Raw genomic sequence first — 21,074 nt, 5'->3', positions numbered from 1 at the left:
GTCTTTAGTTTATCATATTTATAAAAGAAAGATACAGCTTTACGATTCTCTCCGGAAAAAGCCGAGCTCCTGCAGGCGCGCCGTGGGCAGAGCTAAAGATTGACGAGCACTTGAGCTCCGACTGACAACAAAATACTGTTTTTTTACTGTAGTCCGGTGCTGTCAGTTGAGGTAACTTGTTATGAACCTGGAATATTTCTCTGTCTTTCAAAAATTACACACGTGGTCAACAACTTGACAAGGACACCCCATGTAACATTGTTTTCTGTTAGCCTGTTCTTCCAGCGATTCTCCCCGAGACCTTCAAAGGTGCGCTCATACAGCAAAAAATGTAAAAAACTTCTCACCCAGTTTCGTGTCCTCCGATGTTTGAAGATCGTCTCCAGATTCCAAGATATTCGTGTTATGTTGCAGACAATCTACAAAGCACGTGGGGTATGCAATTATCCATAAAGCCAGTACTGTGTAAGAAACAATGATTCATTAAAGCTAACAATGCTAACTACTTTCAACAGACTGTGAAAATGATATTTCCAGTGTTGTTAATGGGCTTTTTAGTTGTTGCTGTGTTTGGAGTAATTCCTTTCGAAAAATACACCAACTCCAACATTGAAGGTCTGCTCTGCAAGGATGATTTCAAGTGAGGTCATTTTCATTGTGAAAACCTGAAGTTTATTTTATTAGGTGTGGGTTTGATGTTCTGAATGGATGTGCTTGTCTTCTTTTTTAGAGATTTACCCAGTGCATTCATCACACAGTATTTTTACCTTGGAGCACTGGTTTGATTTACTGAAAGACATTCAGAGAGTTCCAGAGCTAAACTGGATTATTCATTATGGTGTGGTTTGCATTTGGAGCCTTGATGACCTGTATTTTTATTACCCTTATAAGTATGTATTCTTACAGTATATAAAGAGATATTGATTGTTCTAAACACAGTGATTTTCTTTATTCAGTGATGCACAAAATTACACCCAGAACAAGGTGAAAATAATTGTTTTAGTGCCTTTCTGAGTATATTTCTTAAAAAAAAAATAAAGTTTTTCTCTATAAAAATTTCATCTTGAGGTTACACGTAAGAAAAAAGGTTATCCAGCAGCCCTACCGACCCTAAACGTTTGAATGGTAGTCTATGTATATTCTTAACTGTAACATTTCATTCGTTTCCTTTATGTCCACAGTTGATGACGTTCAGGAAATGCGTTCCAATCTCTCCAAAGAGGTGCAGCAATTGAAAATCCTATGCAGAGCAGAGATTTTCAAAGCAAGTAATATGGAGTAGGTGAACAAATAATGTTTTCACTGCGCAGTGAAGAGGTTACTAGATGCCTGTGGTTTATGTTGACTTGTTAAACATGTTCAAACATTCAGATTGTGATTTCAGGGCAATAAGCCAGACAAACCAACTGAAGGACCACAAACCTGTCAAAGATGAGGAAAAACATGAAAGTCCAAATGCTCGTTTGGAAACATGAAACCATACCTCGAAACATGAGCTAGAGTGGGACATGGGTCTGGATGCGTTTATTCAGGCGGATGAGTTTCAGGATGACTGTGAGACAGAGTGCTGGCGTGAGGACAATCTCTGCAGGTACTTTGAGCTGATAGAAAAGCTCCAGCGCAACCTAGAGGAGATGGACCAGCTTCAGGATATATTAGGTGGGAATGAACGCCAAGCGTTTTCATGATCAGTGATTGCAACTGCAACATTACATTTGATCCAGTCTGGATAGAGTATTTTCATTCAAACATACAATGCTGCAGTGCAAAATATTTTCCTCTTTAATGGCATTTTACCTAATCATAATCTAATTCATTTATTATAAAAAAAGAACACCAATTACTTATTATCTGTTGTGACACAGTTCAGGGTTTCCTTAACCTGCACGACTGCTCAGAAAAGTAATAAGAATGCATCAGCAAACCTGCTCTATGAATTCTGTTCGTCGTCACGAACACTGGATTGGTTAGACAATGAAAGATGTGTTTTTTTATACAGTTCACTCATTCATAATAAAATGTATATTTTGAATACTTTCTGAAATGACATTCGTAGACATTAGTAATATAAGACAATAAGCCTTTTCATTTTAATGATATATTGTAATGATAACTGCTTGTTGGCAATTGACACTTTTTAATTAATTCTATTAAATCTATTATTCTGTCAATCTGTCTGTGATTTTAATATATATTAAATAAGTTTTCCAACATAATGCAATGTACAAGCCTTGTGACTTCACCTCAGATACTACCCAATTAGAAAAATAACTGTGAAGATTGAACTCTCAAAAGTCACCTTGGCACAGATCTCATGCTGAATCCACTGAAAACAGCGACACTGGGATAGGATATATATATATATATATATAAATTTCGCCACATGGTAGCTCCTTTATACTTCAGGATGGCAAGACTTTCAAAGCTTAAAGATACATATCAGCATCTGCTTTATTTTACATGGATTGGGTTGCTTCTGGAGGCAGGCATTTTAAACCACAAATAAAGCAGTTCTACTATGCTTCATCCATACCACTAGGTGTCAGTACAAACCAACTCCCAGTGCAACATAAAACATGACTGAGCACCTTTAAATGAATTATTTCAGTGGTAGTTTTGCTTTTCGCCTATTTTCAATTATAACAACAGTAAAATGTACAATAAAACACTCTCCAAAACCCTTCAGCGGTTTATATAGTCAACATCTTAAACAAAAACATCTGTTTAATTCTCTGACACCTGAGGCAAATCTTGACAATGGCTATTATAGTATTATTGCAACACAATCAAGTAAGTTACAATGTGACAAATCAATAGCGTCACATGAACACAATCATGATGTACGATACATTCACTCCTGTTTTATACTGGAATGTGGTATGTCTGGCGAAACACAGAGGCATGCTTATGGATCAGTATCAGTGGAATATTGAAGGAGGAAGGAACACACGAGAGGGAGGAGCCAGGAGAAGGGCGGAGCTAAGCGAGACTGCCAGTCTATTTAAACTGGCTGATGGGGGCGGGGATTTTGATGTCTTGGCCTCTCTCCAGTTTCTTCTCGCATTCAATGAGATAGTTCACTCCATCTATCACAGTCTGAACCAGCTGGACCTGAGCACATATTGATAAAGACAAGAAATCATGGTGAGGTAATTAAATTTTTTCAGTTTTTAAAGAGACGGTTCATCTAAACATCAAAATTCTGTCATCATTTACTCGCCACAATATATCAGTACTCGGGGCCTAAAATTAACACTCGCCAAGTACCAAATACGAGTAAAAATCATCTTTGGCGGGTGTTTGAAACAGTGTTATTCAGCAGTTGGCCTGTAACCTTTTTTTTAATAATTCTAACAATGCCTGAAAATACAATATGGTTTAGCGTGATTATGAAATTATAAAGACTGCATTGTAATTATATAAATATGTAATCTGATGTGTTGTGTGTTTCAGAGTGAAGCACTGTTATCTTTTCATGGTTCACAGTAAAAGATGCTTCTCACAAACTTCTATATAAATTAAAATTATTATGAAATTCTTTACAGTCTATTTCTTTATTCTTTATTTAATTTTCATAATTTGATTAAATAATAAATATTAATAATAAAAATTGCAATCGGTTTCTCCAATTTTTCGGCCTCTTTTTAATGAAATAATGCATGTACAGTTTCATGGCTGGTAAAAATATATCAGGGCCGTGCTGAGACCTTTGGAGGGGCAGATGCTTAAAGTATAAAAGGGGCACATGGCTTTAAATAGGGCTGTGCTCAAAATATCAATACAGCAATGTAGTGTAATGCATTACGATACGGAGGCTTCTGTATTGATACAGCAGCAAATGCTGTGACGCAGTTTTGAAAAAGGAACACAGAACAGAAAAGACCATTTTAAGTTTAAAAGTTAAAGAATTATTTCTTCTGTTGTTTTGATGTTGTAAACACTTCTGTTGCTGTTGTAGAAAAAATATTTCTGTCACATTTAAAATGGAATTCTATTCTTGTCCTGTTCTAAATGTATTCATTGTTTGAATGATAATGATAATAAAAACAGGATTTTGATGTTGTAAACACTTCTGTTGCTGTTGTAGAAAAAATATTTCTGTCACATTTAAAATGGAATTCTATTCTTGTCCTGTTCTAAATGTATTCATTGTTTGAATGATAATAATAACAAAAACAGGATTGATAAGTATAATTCGGAGGATGAGAAAATCAGTATAAGCCTGTTTTGCCAGTGTTGTAATAATAATTTTAAGGCACTCTATGTTTTTTAAATAAATACTGTAATAATAATAGTTCAAAGTATAAACAGTTTTTAGTCAGATAACATAAAAAAGACAAGACCCCTCGATGCCCATTAAACTTTTCTCAACTAAACAGCAAGAACGAAAGAGAACAGGCACCACTGTGTGTAGAACAAGTTAGCTGCATTTTTAATATTTAATAAATATTTAATTTTAATCAAATGTAAATTCGTCCCCCGCACTTTATTCGGGCAGGTGTGTTCACGTAGAGGTTTTCACGGGCCAGTGTAAATAAATCTAGATTTAAATTCAAAGAGACAAGATAGTCTATGCATGACCTGACTTTTTATTCGTATCCAAAATGAGGCAATGTGAACATCATGGAGCACTAAAAGCTCTCATGAAGTGTCTGTTTCATTCATACTCGAAGCCGGAGGACGCTCTCATACAGAAAGTCCCAAACGGACTTATGGAAGTAATATTTTATGACGTGCAGGAAATCCCTAATATGGACAAAGGCATCCGGCTATCGCTGTAGGCAAACCAATATCTGCTGTAGCTGAGCTGAATAAAAAGCAGAAACGTTTTCACTGATGAAACGTGAAGACAATAAACACACAATTGAGAAAATATATGGTTTATGGGTGTTTTTCAAGTCGTCTCCAGGAAATAAATTATATGAATAATGCAGTGCTAATTGACATATAATTTAGTATAGAAACTATCAAATATATTTCCTGCCTTATTCTGTGATAAAAATGGGAAAAAGGTGTTTGTAGTAGCCTTTATAAACCAATCATAAAATTGGCATTAGGAAAATATAGCACAAAAATATTATAGAATACAAATTATTGGTTATTATCCAGCAGTGTATTTGATTTCTTAGCCAATTAAAAATAAGAGATAAAAAGAATAAAACCTGTCAATTAGAAAAAAAAATAATAATTAATTAATTAATTTAAAAAAAAATCTGAAATGATGGCTACACCCCATGCTGAAGCTAACGTGACTTCCACAGGCTACACACAGCAATATAAACAACAGCTGTGCATGCTCTCTTCACGTCGTTCTTGTAAAATAATAATAATTTAATAATAAAAGTATACAAGCACACCGCTCCGCTGAGAACTCCACAAAACCAGCAGCCGCGGACATTATTGAAGCTATCCTGGTAGTGCGCTAAATTACTAAAGTTGTCTGAACATCAGGGATCATCCCAGATCAGATCGTCAGGTGAAAGGTCATCATGTGGATCATTTTATTTACGGCTAAATTATTATTTAATTTATTATGTATTATCATATTATTATTTAAATGGAAAATGGAATTTAATTACAAAAAAAAAAACCTTTGACAAAAGGGCACTTTGGGCATCAAGGGGGAAAGGGGCAGGTGCTCAAGCAGACAACACATCCACCCCCCAGCACATGCCTGACAAATATTTTATATATATATATATATATATATATATATTACTTAAGTCTTCATCTAACACTCAGTTTGACACTAATAAATAAATAACACAGTTAAATGTAATCTCTCACAAAATGAATTAAAGCAATAAGCCCCAAGAAGCCGTGGTTTACAGTGAACTCCGCTTCGCATCGTGCCTAACAACGCCCCTTAGCTGTTATAAATTCACTGTAAACCGTGACTTCACGGGGCTTATTGCTTTTATAAAACGGTTATTCCATATACGTAGTAAGGTTTCACAAAATAAAACAGAGCAAATAAAGTGTAATGATATTAATAAAAACATTATTCTTCCACCAAACAATATAGTTGCTCAGAATCAGTTGTGGTTGCAACAAAGTGGTTGCCGAGCAACACACAAACGTAAACAAAGGTGTATGTTTGTAGAGTAATTGACAACAGCTTAGAACGCGGCTCAACCAATCAGAATCAAGGACCGGAACTATTAATTTTATAAATCCATTTTTCATAGTATACATTACATTATATAATATTGTGATGCCTAAATTCACTTGTTACATTTAAAATGTTTTTGATTTTTAGTGTTTTATTTTTTATTTACTGTATTTAGACAAATTAGTGAAGAATTTGAATATTATCTGAATTTCTTAAAACTTTAATTGATTGATTGATTGTGACATCACTGACCTCTGATTGGCCCAGCCTGTCCAGATTGGAAATATCAAAAGTGTTTCCGACAGCTGCGGTGTCTACTCCTCCAGTCCCCCTTTTCTGGAGTCGCAGGTTATCCAGAATCTTAGGGAAACGAGGGTCCTGCAAGAAAAAGACAATACACAATAGACATAACATATTAATGTGCTTCTTAACTGTTTATTGGGTCACCCTAACACCTAAGTATCTGCAAAATTGTTAACATGACATAGGCTGAATAGGTGAGAAAGTTTATAATGTATTTCTAGAGCGAGGACCTTGCTGAGGCGAGGAAGAGTGACATGGACGCCAGCTCTTAGCCCTGTGCCCAGGTTTGACGGACAAGTGAGAATGTAACCCAGATGCTCGTTCCACATGAATTCCCAACCCTTCTCCTGAATTAGTCTCTCAACCTGAGGGACAAAGAGAGAGTCTTGTGAGAAAGATACAAGAGTGATCTGTTTGAACTAAAAATGATCAAAAATTAAACATGCGACATGTAATTATGATTCCCTTTTAGAAGGAGCAACAGACTAGACAGACCCACACACATAATCACACACAGATCCCCATCTGCCAGGACGATGTGTTTACAACTGTATGTCCACAAAAGGGCATTGCTCTGAGCTGCAATAAACAGCTGCAGCATCTCTGCTGGATAAATAATGGAGGCTTGTGTGGTTTTAACAGTGCGTGAGAGCCACATACGTACACGTGCATGACCTCACCTCTTGGAGACCCTTGCAGAAACGCTCAAAGACCCTCTTCATGTTGCCCCCCTTCTCCATGGAGATCACACGAGTGTGGTCTTCCTCGTTGACCCACACCAGGAAGGTTTTCTCATTGTTGTGCCTGGAATTGAAAGGCATGTGTTAAATCTGTTCAGTGTCTTTGGCCTGTAAATATACTGTATGCATATATGAATATATATGAATTGGATGACACTGATTGCACTGCATGTTTTTCATTCACTAAAACAACCGATTGATAAGAGCTTTGTTTTCACACTTGTTGTGTATTTTAATACGTCAATATGTCCACATCTGCAAAATGGTTCTGTTATTTTTAAAATAAGAACCTGTTCTTGTTTCCCAAACCTAGTTACCCTTGACCTTATTACATTTTAGTCTCACTTTTAGTCTCTAATGTTATCAGAAGTGCTTTGTTAGCTCAAAAACCATCAGCGTATTAAATCAGAGGTAATTTCCAAATTGAGTCTGGCAACACTGGCACACTTTCCCTTGCAGGCAGAAGGAAGAAGAGGAAAAAAAGAGGATGAATTATGCAGGAGATGTAAGTGAGCCATGGGTACACTCCGTGATCGATATCAAACCACAGCACATGGCGGTAGAGGTTGCTTCAGACTATTTCTGGATGAAACGCAGTCCTGCCAGAGGACTTTGTTCGCCACCAAACCACTCAACTCCTTCTGGCTGAGGTTAAACTCACCAGATGCCTCTTGCGTCGGGCCAGTCGCGAGCCATGCCTGCACATGTCAGCAGGGGTGACACAGGCTTATCAAACAGGAAGTGATCCTATACAGGAAAACGAAAGGGTAGCATGAATACTTTTTGGGTTGAGTCGACAGCAATGAATTACATATCATCATATTTGTGAATATACCCACATCAATGAGCTGCTGCTGCTCTTGTTCGGTCATTACAGTGAGACTGAAGTATTTTCCAGCCAGATCCCCTTTTAGGCCTGCCAAGGCATCAATCACGACCCTCTCCACCTCTCTGCGCTCAGCGCGGGTGCAGGCCGGGGGCAGACTCAGGCCTCGGATACTCCTACCTGTCCTGACTCGAGACGACAGCACGTACTTGTCATCGAATTGGCCTCCCCGTATCTGATGGGACGAAAGTAGGTTGAACATAATGGAAGTAACTTGAAACTGTAAGGCTTGTGTTTGTGACCTGCTTTCCTATTTAAAAGAATGCCAAACTATCGTGATATTATAACTAGGTGCCGTTTGTTTGTTCATTTTGTGGTGGAAATGGCATTTTAAAGTTACTAACTGAATTACAAATGTATTTTTTTTAAATGATTTTTCTCAGATTTAAACAAATCTGAGTATTACATTTAAAAAAATCCAAACATTTAAAATCAAAATGTAAAATTTAGCGATTAAATTCAAATTAACAAAAATAAATATATTTTATTGATTGTAGGTCACTTTCACCAGAAGATCGTTATGAAAAAAAAAAAAAACATGTACATAAATGAATCATTCACAATAAGATCTATAACATGCATTTGGAAAACAGATTTAATGCTAACTTTAAACATTTTTAGAATAAAATTGGTAACTTGCCAAGGCTAATTTCATAGCTAGCATTTTATGATTCCTAAATACACACAATTAAATAGTAATTTATATTTATTTTTTTCCTTGTTACAGTGCAATTACAAAAATGATTTCTAAGTAATTAATTAACAACATACTGTGTTAGTTGCTTGTAGTTACATATAATATACTGTTATTACTAAAGTACATATTCTTAACATGTGTAACAAGGACATATTAAAATAAAGTACATTTATATTTAATATATTTATATAGATTTCTTATTTATATATATTAATATGAACCATGTAGTATTTAATATTTAAAATGTGTTTATTTCAAGATTGAATGTCTGGGTCTGTGACATGGTTAAAACCACAAAATCTATCTATAAATGTATTAAAAAATATATCTATAAGATCTATTTTAAAACACATTTGAAGAGTATCAAAAATGAATTATGAAGGCATTCCAAGACTTTTGGGAAATAAAAGTGCCCACAGTTCAAGAAACACCCTACTGTCAATGTTGTATGTGTAACTAAAACATTTACTCCTACCTTACTGGCATCCAGGTCAGTGGGATGATTCATGGTGCAGGGGTCATAACCATTGTGCCTTTCTTTGATGACTGGGTTAAAAATGCCAGCAAAGACCTGCACAAAACATGTTTGATGTACTTTCGTGCTCCAAAAGTGCTAACCTCTTATTATGCCAAAAATGTGTGAAATATTATATATATATATATATATATAATATCCTCTCACCTCATATGACTCCTCATCCCCTGCCACCATTCCTACTGTCTTAATAAAGGGGTGGCCTGGGTTGTCCACGCCAGTTTGGATAGCCAGGTCCAAAGTGTAACCATTAGGAGTGGTTTTATCACTCAGCTTGGCATATACAGCAGGAGTCAGGTGACTGGCCATACAGTTATTGTGCTTCCGCAAATCTGGATATTCAGCACTGTTTGGAAAGAGAACTAAGCTGAAAATCAAGGACAATGGCTCTGTCTCAAAACCAAACAAGCTGCCTACCAAGACAGTTTTGTTGGGCCTGTCTATCAAAACGGTGTTTTTGAGCGTCAAACCCGCGTTCTGTACGCGTCAGATCCTTGTGTGCGTGTGCTCCCTATCAAGACAGCGCTTTTGAGCGTCATAACCGCGTGTGCTCCCTATCAAGACAGCGCTTTTGAGCGTCATAACCGCGTGTGCTCCCTATCAAGACAGCGCTTTTGAGCGTCATAACCGCGTTCGGAACGCGTAGCTGCTATCAAAAACGGAGTTCTAGAATGTCATCGACGCGTTGCGTACGCGTCAAAAGCTTTTACGCTGCCTGTCTCGTGTTTTTTGGATACAACCAGTGTTCAACCACACTGCATGGGGATTTTTAACAAAATGTGAATTATGAGGATATGAATTAATGTGTACAAACAAATTAAATAATTAATTATTTTGCATTCATTTCGTACATGAAAAAATTAAAGGGTTAATTCGAAGGTTAGTACCTACTGTATTTAAAAGATCTAAACGAAACATTTAGATCTACAATGTAGAATACAAAATTGAAAAGGTATAATATAATATAATATAATATAATATATAATATGCGACTGTGGAACTGGATCATTCCTGACTCATATGAATCAACATATTTGACGCCCACTAAAGCATTTGTCCAATAGCTACAATACAATGGTTTGTTTGGCATTTTATCACAATATTTAATTGTTTTATGTATGATATTGTCGTTATAAAACACGGGTATGGTTGTAGTTACCTAGGAGGATAGATTCTCCGGACGTGCGCTCCTGCATTGACATGCTGCTCTCTGTTCAGGAAGAATCCCACGGTCAGAGATCCCGCACCGACCAACGACAAGATTCCCACCTTCCTTTTACTGGACAAAACCCGTGCGAAGCTGCTTGCCATTTTAACCCTACAGAAGCAGACAAGGTCTCTCCAGATGAACGTGGTCTTGAAGAATGGACAGACAGAAGGATAGAAACTTGGATTACTGGAGGATGCAGGGGAATGCTGCGGATATCGGCCCTTCTCCCAACACAACAGCCGTCCGATCACCCTCCCCTCCGAGGCAGCAGCAGCAAGACGAGATGATTCAGAATCTCACAGATACCAGTGCAGCTTCTCCCAAACCTTACAGTAAACCAGTCAACAACCTTGAATGTCCTTACACTTAGGCTATTTCATTAGGGTCCCAAAGTGGTTCAATTTTATTAATGTCGTTTTAAGGTACCAAAAGGGAACAATAAATGTGTTGTTAACCATGAAGTAACTGACAGCTCTTTTGAACCTTGTACGTGACTTTGAAGCCCATTGGTTCAGCCTTACCTGTGAAACAACACACGCCCGTCTGCAGCATGCGCATGCGCGCTAGGGATTGGCTGATGAGTGACCCCGTTAATTCTATGGTTATTTAGATATAGGTTGAGATTTTTTTTTCCTGTGGTGTGATACTATGATATAGTTTAATTGCACAAAGGAGCCTTACAAGTTCACCTTAGACTGGTCTTTAAGTTATCCTAAGAAGGTTAAAAATGCTAAAACACATCATAAACGGATGGTTCTTGGTTCTGTTATGTTATATAACTCATTTTAGCCGCGTGACTATGTTCGTTTATAATTGCAAACAAATGCATAAGCAAGTATATTTGCTTAAATATGTTTTCGGTCTCGTATCACCTTCTAGAAGATTTCCACACAGTGGCTAGTGAATTTAACCCATTTTACACAGCATTTCACATTTGTGATTCAAATTGCTTTTCAGTTTGATGGGTCTGAATCAAGTTGTAGTTATTTTAAATATTAGTAAAAGTGCAGATTGTTTTAACAGCATGTGAACATTTTAACAGGTGTGCTGTAAGTCACATGACCAGATACACTATTTGATGTCTGTCTCAAGACTCCATAAAAGGAAGCACTTAAAATATGGAATACAGATACAAGGACCATGTTTGCTGTAATATTTAAGGTCTGTTATTCATATAATATTAAGATTCGTCACGATCACTTGTCAGCAGTCAGATTTATGACCAGTCTGAGAACCCCCATATTGTCATTCTCTTGTCTAAAAAAACTTGTATAAAAACATAAAATACTTACTGTTTGTTTCATATGTGCTCATATGAAACAAACAGTATGGGAATAACTGGGTTAACCTACATTCATCATAAGCCTGAATCATGCCTAACCATTAAGACAAGTTCATAGCATTTACTGGTCTTAGTTGGGATTAAAATCCTGGTTTAAACCGTTCCACTAGGATACTTCGCAGAAATCATGTGAAATAAACAAGAGAATTACCGTAGGCAAAAGGAACTAAAGCCTGTATAATAATCCCTTACTGTATTGTGCAGCAAGCTGGTCATTATTGTGAGAATAAATCAGTGTTTAAATGATGCAAGGCAGAAATGTCACTGAGTGAACTGCAGACTTTGTATAATACAGGGATATTTCTACTGAAATGCAGTGCAAACGTGGAATGTCTGAACAAGCTTGTCATTCACCAAATGTCAAAGCACTATAGCAATGCTGGAAAATGAATGATACATTACATTGCTTTATGAACTGTCAAGCATATTTGAAATGAAATTCACATACCAGATACTTTTAATCCGCCGAAGTTGGTCTTATTTTCTGAAGTACAGTAGGAGCCAGGTACAAGGGCAAAGCTTTTACTTTCTTCAGTGCAGTAGAGCAGAAATAGGTGTGTCCTTTATTACAGTGCCATGGCGTGGTTAAGACTTCCTTTTGTTTGACCTGCCGTACCCATAACACTCAAGCAGCACTGTGCCATTCATTCATTGGCTGGCTAATGCTGCCAAATGTTTCCTGGGAACAAAATCAAGACTGGATTCCTTATCTGTGTCCGGTGTCATCAGAGCTGGGTATGAGATAATGAAGCCACTATCAGTTCAAAGGTCACTGTGACGACGGGATAACTGACACATCCCTTTACAGCCTACCTTACAACACTATTACCTTGATGTCATTAAAATCAACTAAACAATTTAACAAAAAAATCCCCACTATGCAAAAGAGTAACAAAACAACATTCAGCTTAAGGCCATTATTGTCTGTATCATCTGTATTGTTTAATAACTGATAAATGTCTAATTGTTGAACTGCAAGGCTCCTGAAGTCTTAATGGAAAGCGAAAATGGACACTACTAACAAATACAGTTAAAGCAAGAACTTAAAATATATGTAACACCAAAACTTCTTTCTTCTGTAACAAATTTTGTTTTTCAGCACAAAAAAAATTAAAGTGGATTAAAGTTCTTATTGCTTATTCTTTTGACTTATTAAACAATCAGTTATGTATGTAAAATTGATAGCTAATATAAAACTACTTTTATAGACATTGAAGTAGTTTTTCTGCATTTATATATACATATACATATACAATATATATATATATATATATATATATATGTTTGCTTATAGCAGAATAATTCCAACAGAGGGAGCAGTGAGACAGTTTATAAAATTGTTTAGACCCATGTTAATGGGGTTTATGGCACAGCTTTATTTAAGCTTTTTCAAACAGCATTAAGATCGTCTGCACAGCATGCATGTTATAAAAGTCTGAAAATTTGTAAAACGTATTTTCAAGATTTCACCCTAAACCGACAAAGAATCCAATTCCACAGTTCCAAACAGCACTGAATAAACTCACCACAAGGCGGCGTTACTTTCTCTACGTCCGCTGGCATGGTTCCGCATTCACTGGATACGATGAGCGGGAAAGACTTGAAGCAGCTATCCATTGACTTTGATTTCATAACAAAAAACCTAGGTTGTTTCTAAATTAGGTTATCAAATAATAAACAGCTTGGTAACCTAAGAAAGCTGCATTCAGAACATGACAAAATAAATTAAAGACATTTCATAAATATCTTATTTCAACTAAATTATAAATTAGAAAGAAAAATCAAGAGAAAATTAAACAAAGATATTATAATCTATTCTTTTAAAATAATGGAATAACTAATTTAGAATTATAATTTTTTTTTTTTGAACATCCTATAGTGGACAGAATGGTTCACCTAATTATACAACCACCCTTATATATTCCTAACTAATCTTTTTTTTGTTATTGGAGAACTCTTGGATATGTCATATTCTTCCTATATGCACTGGTTTTCAACAAACTATATGTGTCTCATCTGATAATTTTATAGCCTTGATTTCATCCAAAAATGAATGTCAGGACATTCAATAAGGATTGATGAAAGCCTCATCTAGTGGCAGCTAGGAATCAATAAGCCATGAAAGGTAGAAAGGGGCAGCTACTATACTTTTAGACAACCACCTTACAATTGGGAGATTTATGGATCTGTCAGTGTTATCTAGAAAAATGTCCATCTTAAATCTGTTAGAAGTGAGCGTTATTAGCAATCAAAATCCAGCTTGTAGCTACACTTTTAAAACGAAAGCAAAAACCTGTTAAATGGAGCAACCTTAATCTCAAGAGACACATGATTTCTGTCACTCTGTATTTAGCCAACACAACAGGCGAGTTTCCTGTAAACAGATCTTTCCTCAAACGTTGTATTACTTTAATGATAGTCTGAAAACTCATGGAAATAAATAAAAAAAACACCACTATCATAGCTATATTTAAGTGATAATGCCATACACAAGCACTAATTTAAAAGTGAATCTGAATTGACAAGTGAATATAAGTATATTCAATAAAAGGTTTTGTTTACCTCAGATAAAACCCATTACTTTCAAGCAAAATGAGTCAACTCATTGCTTACTTAAACAAGTTTGGGGTCAGTAAAATTTTTTATGTTTTTGAAAGAAGTCTCTTATGCTCACCAAAAATAAAATGTATTTGCTCAGATAAAATGTATTTGCACACTAAAATAGTTATACTGTGAAATATTATTACAATTTAAAATAGCTGTATAGGGCGAATTCAGATAAATTGGGATAATTTTTGCCATTGTCCCAAATGTCCCAATTACCCTGAATTTCTATTATAAAATGTAATTTATTCCTGTCATGGCATGGTTGAATTTTCAGTATCATTACTCCAGTTTTCAGTGTCACATGATCCTTCAGAAATCATTCTAATATGCTATAATAACATTTCTTATTATCAATATTAAAAACAGTTGTTATGCTTAATATTTTCATATAAACGGCGACACATTTTATTCAAGATTCTTTGATGAAAAAATTTCAAAAGAACAACTTTGTCAGCCAAGAAGAATAATATAAGAATAATATTACAGTATCAAACAGAAATAAACCAAGCCCAAGGGTATAAAACCTCTCCTCTACCCGCATGCCATTTACTCTCTGTTTCCACAATCAGTTAATATGAAGGCAATGTTTACACACCTTTAAGACCCGTTTGTTCAAAAGAGCAACTGTCTGTAACTTCAACACTAAAGACATTGAAATGGACAGCAGTCTCAACAGCAAACCTGAGATCCGGTCTGCAACTCCACCATTGGAAGACGATGATAGCATGGAAGAGAGTAGCCACAATGGTGAAGCTGCAATTTCCTCTGCTCTGGAAACAGCTGGAGATGGAGATTCCTCACAACCACCAACGATTAGCTCCAAGTTACTGAGAATGCTGGAGGCAGCAACAAACCGGCGACCTGCGCTCCTAAAAATGCAGAACAGTGAGGAAGTGTTCGATGAAAATGTTGGAGCCGTCATTGAAGCGCCAAGAACAAAAAGAGTAAGTGCCACTGAAGCTGAATAAGTACAATGGGCATTAAAGTACTGTTTAATGTTGTACATTATGATGTAAGAACAGGCAATATTTATGACATAAATGCAATGAACTAATACTACGTATAAGTCTCCCTTGTCAACATATTATTGTGTTCAGTGTGTTCCTGTTTCAAAACTTGGCTGGCAACACAAAAGTGATGTCAACCTTTGGGAAAGAAGAATCATGAATCTTAGAGTTGTTTGGGTTCTTTACCACCATTTGTCCTTGAACAATGTACTCGATCCCAGGTTTCTTCAACAGGAATGTCCCTAAAGCAATAGAGCTGTCAATTTCCTGTTTTATACCAGATTTAGAAGGGGTTAAATGTCTTTTCTGGTCATTGGAGAGCATAGAAGTGCTGAGGTCAAACCTTGGAATGGGATACCCATGAATCTGAGAGTTGTGTAGGTTCTTTACCAGCAATTTGTCCTTGAACAAAGTGCTTGATCCCTTCAATGAGAATGTCCCTAAAGCAACAGAACTGTCAATGTTCTGTTTTATACCCGATTTGCAAAGGGTTAAATATATGATTTGGTCATTGGAGTGTATATAATTTAATTAATTTATCAGATGCTTTTATCCAAAGCAACTTACAGTGCATTCAGGCTATACATTGTGTCTCATCTGATAATTTTATAGCCTTGATTTCATCCAAAAATGAATGTCAGGACATTCAATAAGGATTGATGAAAGCCTCATCTAGTGGCAGCTAGGAATCAATAAGCCATGAAAGGTAGAAAGGGGCAGCTACTATACTTTTAGACAACCACCTTACAATTGGGAGATTTATGGATCTGTCAGTGTTATCTAGAAAAATGTCCATCTTAAATCTGTTAGAAGTGAGCGTTATTAGCAATCAAAATCCAGCTTGTAGCTACACTTTTAAAACGAAAGCAAAAACCTGTTAAATGGAGCAACCTTAATCTCAAGAGACACATGATTTCTGTCACTCTGTATTTAGCCAACACAACAGGCGAGTTTCCTGTAAACAGATCTTTCCTCAAACGTTGTATTACTTTAATGATAGTCTGAAAACTCATGGAAATAAATAAAAAAAACACCACTATCATAGCTATATTTAAGTGATAATGCCATACACAAGCACTAATTTAAAAGTGAATCTGAATTGACAAGTGAATATAAGTATATTCAATAAAAGGTTTTGTTTACCTCAGATAAAACCCATTACTTTCAAGCAAAATGAGTCAACTCATTGCTTACTTAAACAAGTTTGGGGTCAGTAAAATTTTTTATGTTTTTGAAAGAAGTCTCTTATGCTCACCAAAAATAAAATGTATTTGCTCAGATAAAATGTATTTGCACACTAAAATAGTTATACTGTGAAATATTATTACAATTTAAAATAGCTGTATAGGGCGAATTCAGATAAATTGGGATAATTTTTGCCATTGTCCCAAATGTCCCAATTACCCTGAATTTCTATTATAAAATGTAATTTATTCCTGTCATGGCATGGTTGAATTTTCAGTATCATTACTCCAGTTTTCAGTGTCACATGATCCTTCAGAAATCATTCTAATATGCTATAATAACATTTCTTATTATCAATATTAAAAACAGTTGTTATGCTTAATATTTTCATATAAACGGCGACACATTTTATTCAAGATTCTTTGATGAAAAAATTTCAAAAGAACAACTTTGTCAGCCAAGAAGAATAATATAAGAATAATATTACAGTATCAAACAGAAATAAACCAAGCCCAAGGGTATAAAACCTCTCCTCTACCCGCATGCCATTTACTCTCTGTTTCCACAATCAGTTAATATGAAGGCAATGTTTACACACCTTTAAGACCCGTTTGTTCAAAAGAGCAACTGTCTGTAACTTCAACACTAAAGACATTGAAATGGACAGCAGTCTCAACAGCAAACCTGAGATCCGGTCTGCAACTCCACCATTGGAAGACGATGATAGCATGGAAGAGAGTAGCCACAATGGTGAAGCTGCAATTTCCTCTGCTCTGGAAACAGCTGGAGATGGAGATTCCTCACAACCACCAACGATTAGCTCCAAGTTACTGAGAATGCTGGAGGCAGCAACAAACCGGCGACCTGCGCTCCTAAAAATGCAGAACAGTGAGGAAGTGTTCGATGAAAATGTTGGAGCCGTCATTGAAGCGCCAAGAACAAAAAGAGTAAGTGCCACTGAAGCTGAATAAGTACAATGGGCATTAAAGTACTGTTTAATGTTGTACATTATGATGTAAGAACAGGCAATATTTATGACATAAATGCAATGAACTAATACTACGTATAAGTCTCCCTTGTCAACATATTATTGTGTTCAGTGTGTTCCTGTTTCAAAACTTGGCTGGCAACACAAAAGTGATGTCAACCTTTGGGAAAGAAGAATCATGAATCTTAGAGTTGTTTGGGTTCTTTACCACCATTTGTCCTTGAACAATGTACTCGATCCCAGGTTTCTTCAACAGGAATGTCCCTAAAGCAATAGAGCTGTCAATTTCCTGTTTTATACCAGATTTAGAAGGGGTTAAATGTCTTTTCTGGTCATTGGAGAGCATAGAAGTGCTGAGGTCAAACCTTGGAATGGGATACCCATGAATCTGAGAGTTGTGTAGGTTCTTTACCAGCAATTTGTCCTTGAACAAAGTGCTTGATCCCTTCAATGAGAATGTCCCTAAAGCAACAGAACTGTCAATGTTCTGTTTTATACCCGATTTGCAAAGGGTTAAATATATGATTTGGTCATTGGAGTGTATATAATTTAATTAATTTATCAGATGCTTTTATCCAAAGCAACTTACAGTGCATTCAGGCTATACATTTTTTACCAGTATGTGTGTTCCCTGGGAATCTAACCCATGACCTTTTGCACTGCTAACGCAATGCTCTACCACTGAGCCACAGGAGCACTACGATAAAAGTATAGAAGTGCTGAGGTCTGACTTTGGAAAGGGAGACCCATGAATCTGAATGTTGTTGAGTTCCCTTGCTTCCAGGTTGTGTCAAGGAGACAGTCTCTGTGAGAAGCGAACTGCTTGTTTCTTACAAGGTGGGGTAAGGGTACATATCTGGGTATAGTAACCTAAATGTGCTGGGTTTAAACACCAAAAAGCCTTGAATCTGAGAGCCATTTAGTTTCCTTACCTCCACTTTGTCCTTAAACACTTGACCCCAGGGTGTGCCAAATGAAATCTCTCTGTGAGAAGCAAACTGTCTCTTTTATACCACATGTGGTAGGGGTAAGTTTCTGGTTTGATAAACTAAATGCGCCGAGTTTAAACCGCAGAAAGCATAAGCCTTGAATTGCCTTACCTCCATTTTGCCCTTGAAAGAGGCACCTGACGCCAGGTTGCTCCAAGGGGACTGTCCCTTTAGTAAGAGAACAGCAAGTCATTTTGGATAAAACGCCTGCTAAATGAGGTGTAACCGAATAACCCGTTCTTGATTATCATTAACAACCCTGAACAGAGACGTGGGCTAAACACAGACCAGTGCACTAAAACCACACAGTAGCAGCTAGTGGCACTTGGCCAGAATTAATAAATGACTTGTGGAAACTTTTGTGACCTCTCAGACTTTAATCATTGTCGAATCATGTAAGCGGACAGAGAACTCTGAATTTATTGTAAAGGCTTTGGTCTCACAGTGTAGGATTTCACCGGACAGTGGATCCATGCTTCTCTAGCCTGCTCATTTAACATCATGGCATGACAATTACTGTTGTGGCTCAGCCTTTAAATGCTTACGTGGGAGTTATTCTACGCATTTCTCAAGAGGATCAGACACCATGAGGAAAGTCTACAGCTTGGTTAGTCTCACTAAAAACAGGGAATCAAAAGATGCCGTGTTATCTCTTAACATCAAGGTATTTCTAATCTGTTTAGATGGAAGTTGCAATCTATCTGTTTGATTTTTTTGTTAGGTCATAAGACTGCAGCACTGAAACAGATATAGTCCTTCTTGTGGTTATTATTACTATTATTTTTTTTGTTATTAGTAAAAGTTAATTTAGTAATTTTGAACTAATGTTATATTGATTTAATGAATATGACAAAACAATTTCATTCTTAACTCTATAGTAGATTGTGAAAAGATTTGTACTATCCTGGTGCTCAAGATAATTTTATTCCATTTTTATTCAATGTTATTTAGTTTTATTTTATTTGCTTATATATTGGAGCAGTGTCAGCACCTTTGTTTAAATATAAATGCATTTTAGTAGACAATGCGACTACTAGTGCTTACCCTAACAAACAAACACATAAATATTTTGCTGTGCTTAATTTCAAGTTTTCTTTCGTTCTTAAATGTGTAAGTTAGTGAGCAAGTTACTGTATATTTGGTCTCTAAGATCTCTTGCCTGTACCTGAAATGTATATGTTTCTGTGCATGTAATGCTATTTCAATATTTCTACCATTACAGTCTAAAAGCATTATAATTATTCTATTATTTTTTTCTGCAGGAAAAGGTTACATTATATAAATTACATTATATTAAATATACAAAAAAAATAATAATATTTTTTTTCCTTAGCAAATCCAGTATCCTGAGCAGACGCGAGAATTCGACAGTCGATTAACAAAGACGGGACGCCGCTCCCTGTCCCACTCTATTTCTCATTCCTCTACAGACAGTAACAGCTCAGGTAGATGCCACACAAATTCTATCAAACTGGAAAATGTATATTTTTGGCTGTTCTTTGTATTTTCATCGCAATCTTTGATCCCAATTTCCATTCTTGTTTTGTTTCTCATTTTTCAGGGGGTTCAGATGCAGAAAATCCAGAAGATGAGGTCTCTCCTCGAGACATGCAACAGATTAATTCTAAAGGGAACAGGGACTTCTGCATCAAAAACATCAAACTGGCAGGCTTTGGTCGTCGAGAGATAGAACTTGCCGAGGATGGTAGGCATAGAGTATGGTTATAAAACAGGAAATATGCATTGTACAGTATATTAAAAAAAAATAATAAATATATGTGTACCTTTATTAATTAAAGAGATGACTGCATTGATGGCCTTGAGAAAAGCTGCCCAGAGTGAGAAACCATTGGCAGCGGCTAAAATAGTGGGATGCACCCACATCACGGCCCAGACAGCTGTAAGTGTCATCTGTACTCCCTTCACTGCATTTTGAATCTATACTGTATCGTGCTGACAGAAAAAAAAAACCTCATACAAAAACAAAACCTGTTTTACAAGGTCATGACACATGAAACCCCCAACACCTCCCATATCCCCCTACCTCAGCTGATTATACAATATAAAAATACATAAATATAAGTAATAATAAATACATATTTAAACTACAGTTTAAACTACTGTTGTACTGTCTGGGGTCAGTAGGATTTTTTAAAAGAAATTAATATTTTTATTCAGCAAGGATCCATTAAACTGATTAAAATTGACAGTAAGGACATTCATAATATTACAAAATGTTTCTATTTCAAATAAATACTGTTCTTTTGACTGTTCTCTTTCTATTACCACAAAAATATTAAGCAGCACAACTGTTTTTACACTGATAATAATACATGCTTCTTGAGCACCAAATTAACATTTTAGAATGATTTATGAAGGATTTTGTGACACTCAAGAGAGGGGTAATGGCTAATATATATATATATATATATATACAGTGGGTACGGAAAGTATTCAGACCCCCTTCAATTTT

General features: G+C 36.1%; 2 protein-coding genes and 1 long non-coding RNA gene across 9 annotated transcripts in view; 2 read left to right on the top strand and 1 right to left on the bottom strand.

Moving 5' to 3' along the window:
* Positions 1-14: 14 nt before the first annotated feature.
* LOC107696239 (uncharacterized) lies at positions 15-2,048 on the top strand. 3 transcript variants are annotated; one of them, XR_001635067.1, is made up of 6 exons: positions 15-171; positions 273-435; positions 516-640; positions 731-890; positions 1,182-1,278; positions 1,385-2,048. It is a non-coding gene; the product is annotated as an uncharacterized LOC107696239 (long non-coding RNA). The 3 variants fall into 3 exon arrangements; XR_001635066.1 differs by having other exon boundaries at positions 15-435; XR_001635068.1 differs by having other exon boundaries at positions 15-435; positions 1,182-1,282.
* A 72-nt stretch (positions 2,049-2,120) lies between these two features.
* On the bottom strand, positions 2,121-12,514 carry LOC107696262 (creatine kinase U-type, mitochondrial-like). The gene is made up of 10 exons (XM_016496531.1): positions 12,274-12,514; positions 10,433-10,629; positions 9,421-9,619; positions 9,214-9,309; positions 7,995-8,216; positions 7,817-7,902; positions 7,096-7,219; positions 6,646-6,780; positions 6,365-6,490; positions 2,121-3,111 (listed from the first exon to the last, which is right to left on the bottom strand). Exons 2-10 carry the CDS (start codon positions 10,582-10,584, stop codon positions 2,998-3,000), a joined length of 1,254 nt encoding a protein of 417 aa, XP_016352017.1. The 5' UTR covers positions 10,585-10,629; positions 12,274-12,514; the 3' UTR covers positions 2,121-2,997.
* A 6,483-nt stretch (positions 12,515-18,997) lies between these two features.
* Positions 18,998-21,074, top strand: part of ahcyl2a (adenosylhomocysteinase like 2a) — a 14,842-nt gene continuing 12,765 nt past the window's right edge. For 3 of the 5 annotated variants that reach the window (XM_016496530.1, XM_016496526.1, XM_016496527.1), the window contains exons 1-4: positions 18,998-19,265; positions 19,935-20,046; positions 20,163-20,306; positions 20,401-20,501. In XM_016496530.1, coding sequence (XP_016352016.1) covers positions 19,188-19,265; positions 19,935-20,046; positions 20,163-20,306; positions 20,401-20,501 — 435 coding nt within the window. In that variant the 5' untranslated portion in view covers positions 18,998-19,187. The remainder of the gene's footprint in view (positions 19,266-19,934; positions 20,047-20,162; positions 20,307-20,400; positions 20,502-21,074) is intronic. The other 2 variants (XM_016496528.1, XM_016496529.1) reach the window with 1 other exon arrangement.

Source organism: Sinocyclocheilus anshuiensis, unplaced genomic scaffold (genome assembly GCF_001515605.1).
Source record: "Sinocyclocheilus anshuiensis isolate Anshui unplaced genomic scaffold, SAMN03320099.WGS_v1.1 scaffold778, whole genome shotgun sequence".
Taxonomy (NCBI): Eukaryota; Metazoa; Chordata; class Actinopteri; order Cypriniformes; family Cyprinidae; genus Sinocyclocheilus; species Sinocyclocheilus anshuiensis.
This window is presented reverse-complemented; position numbering and strand designations above follow the sequence as displayed.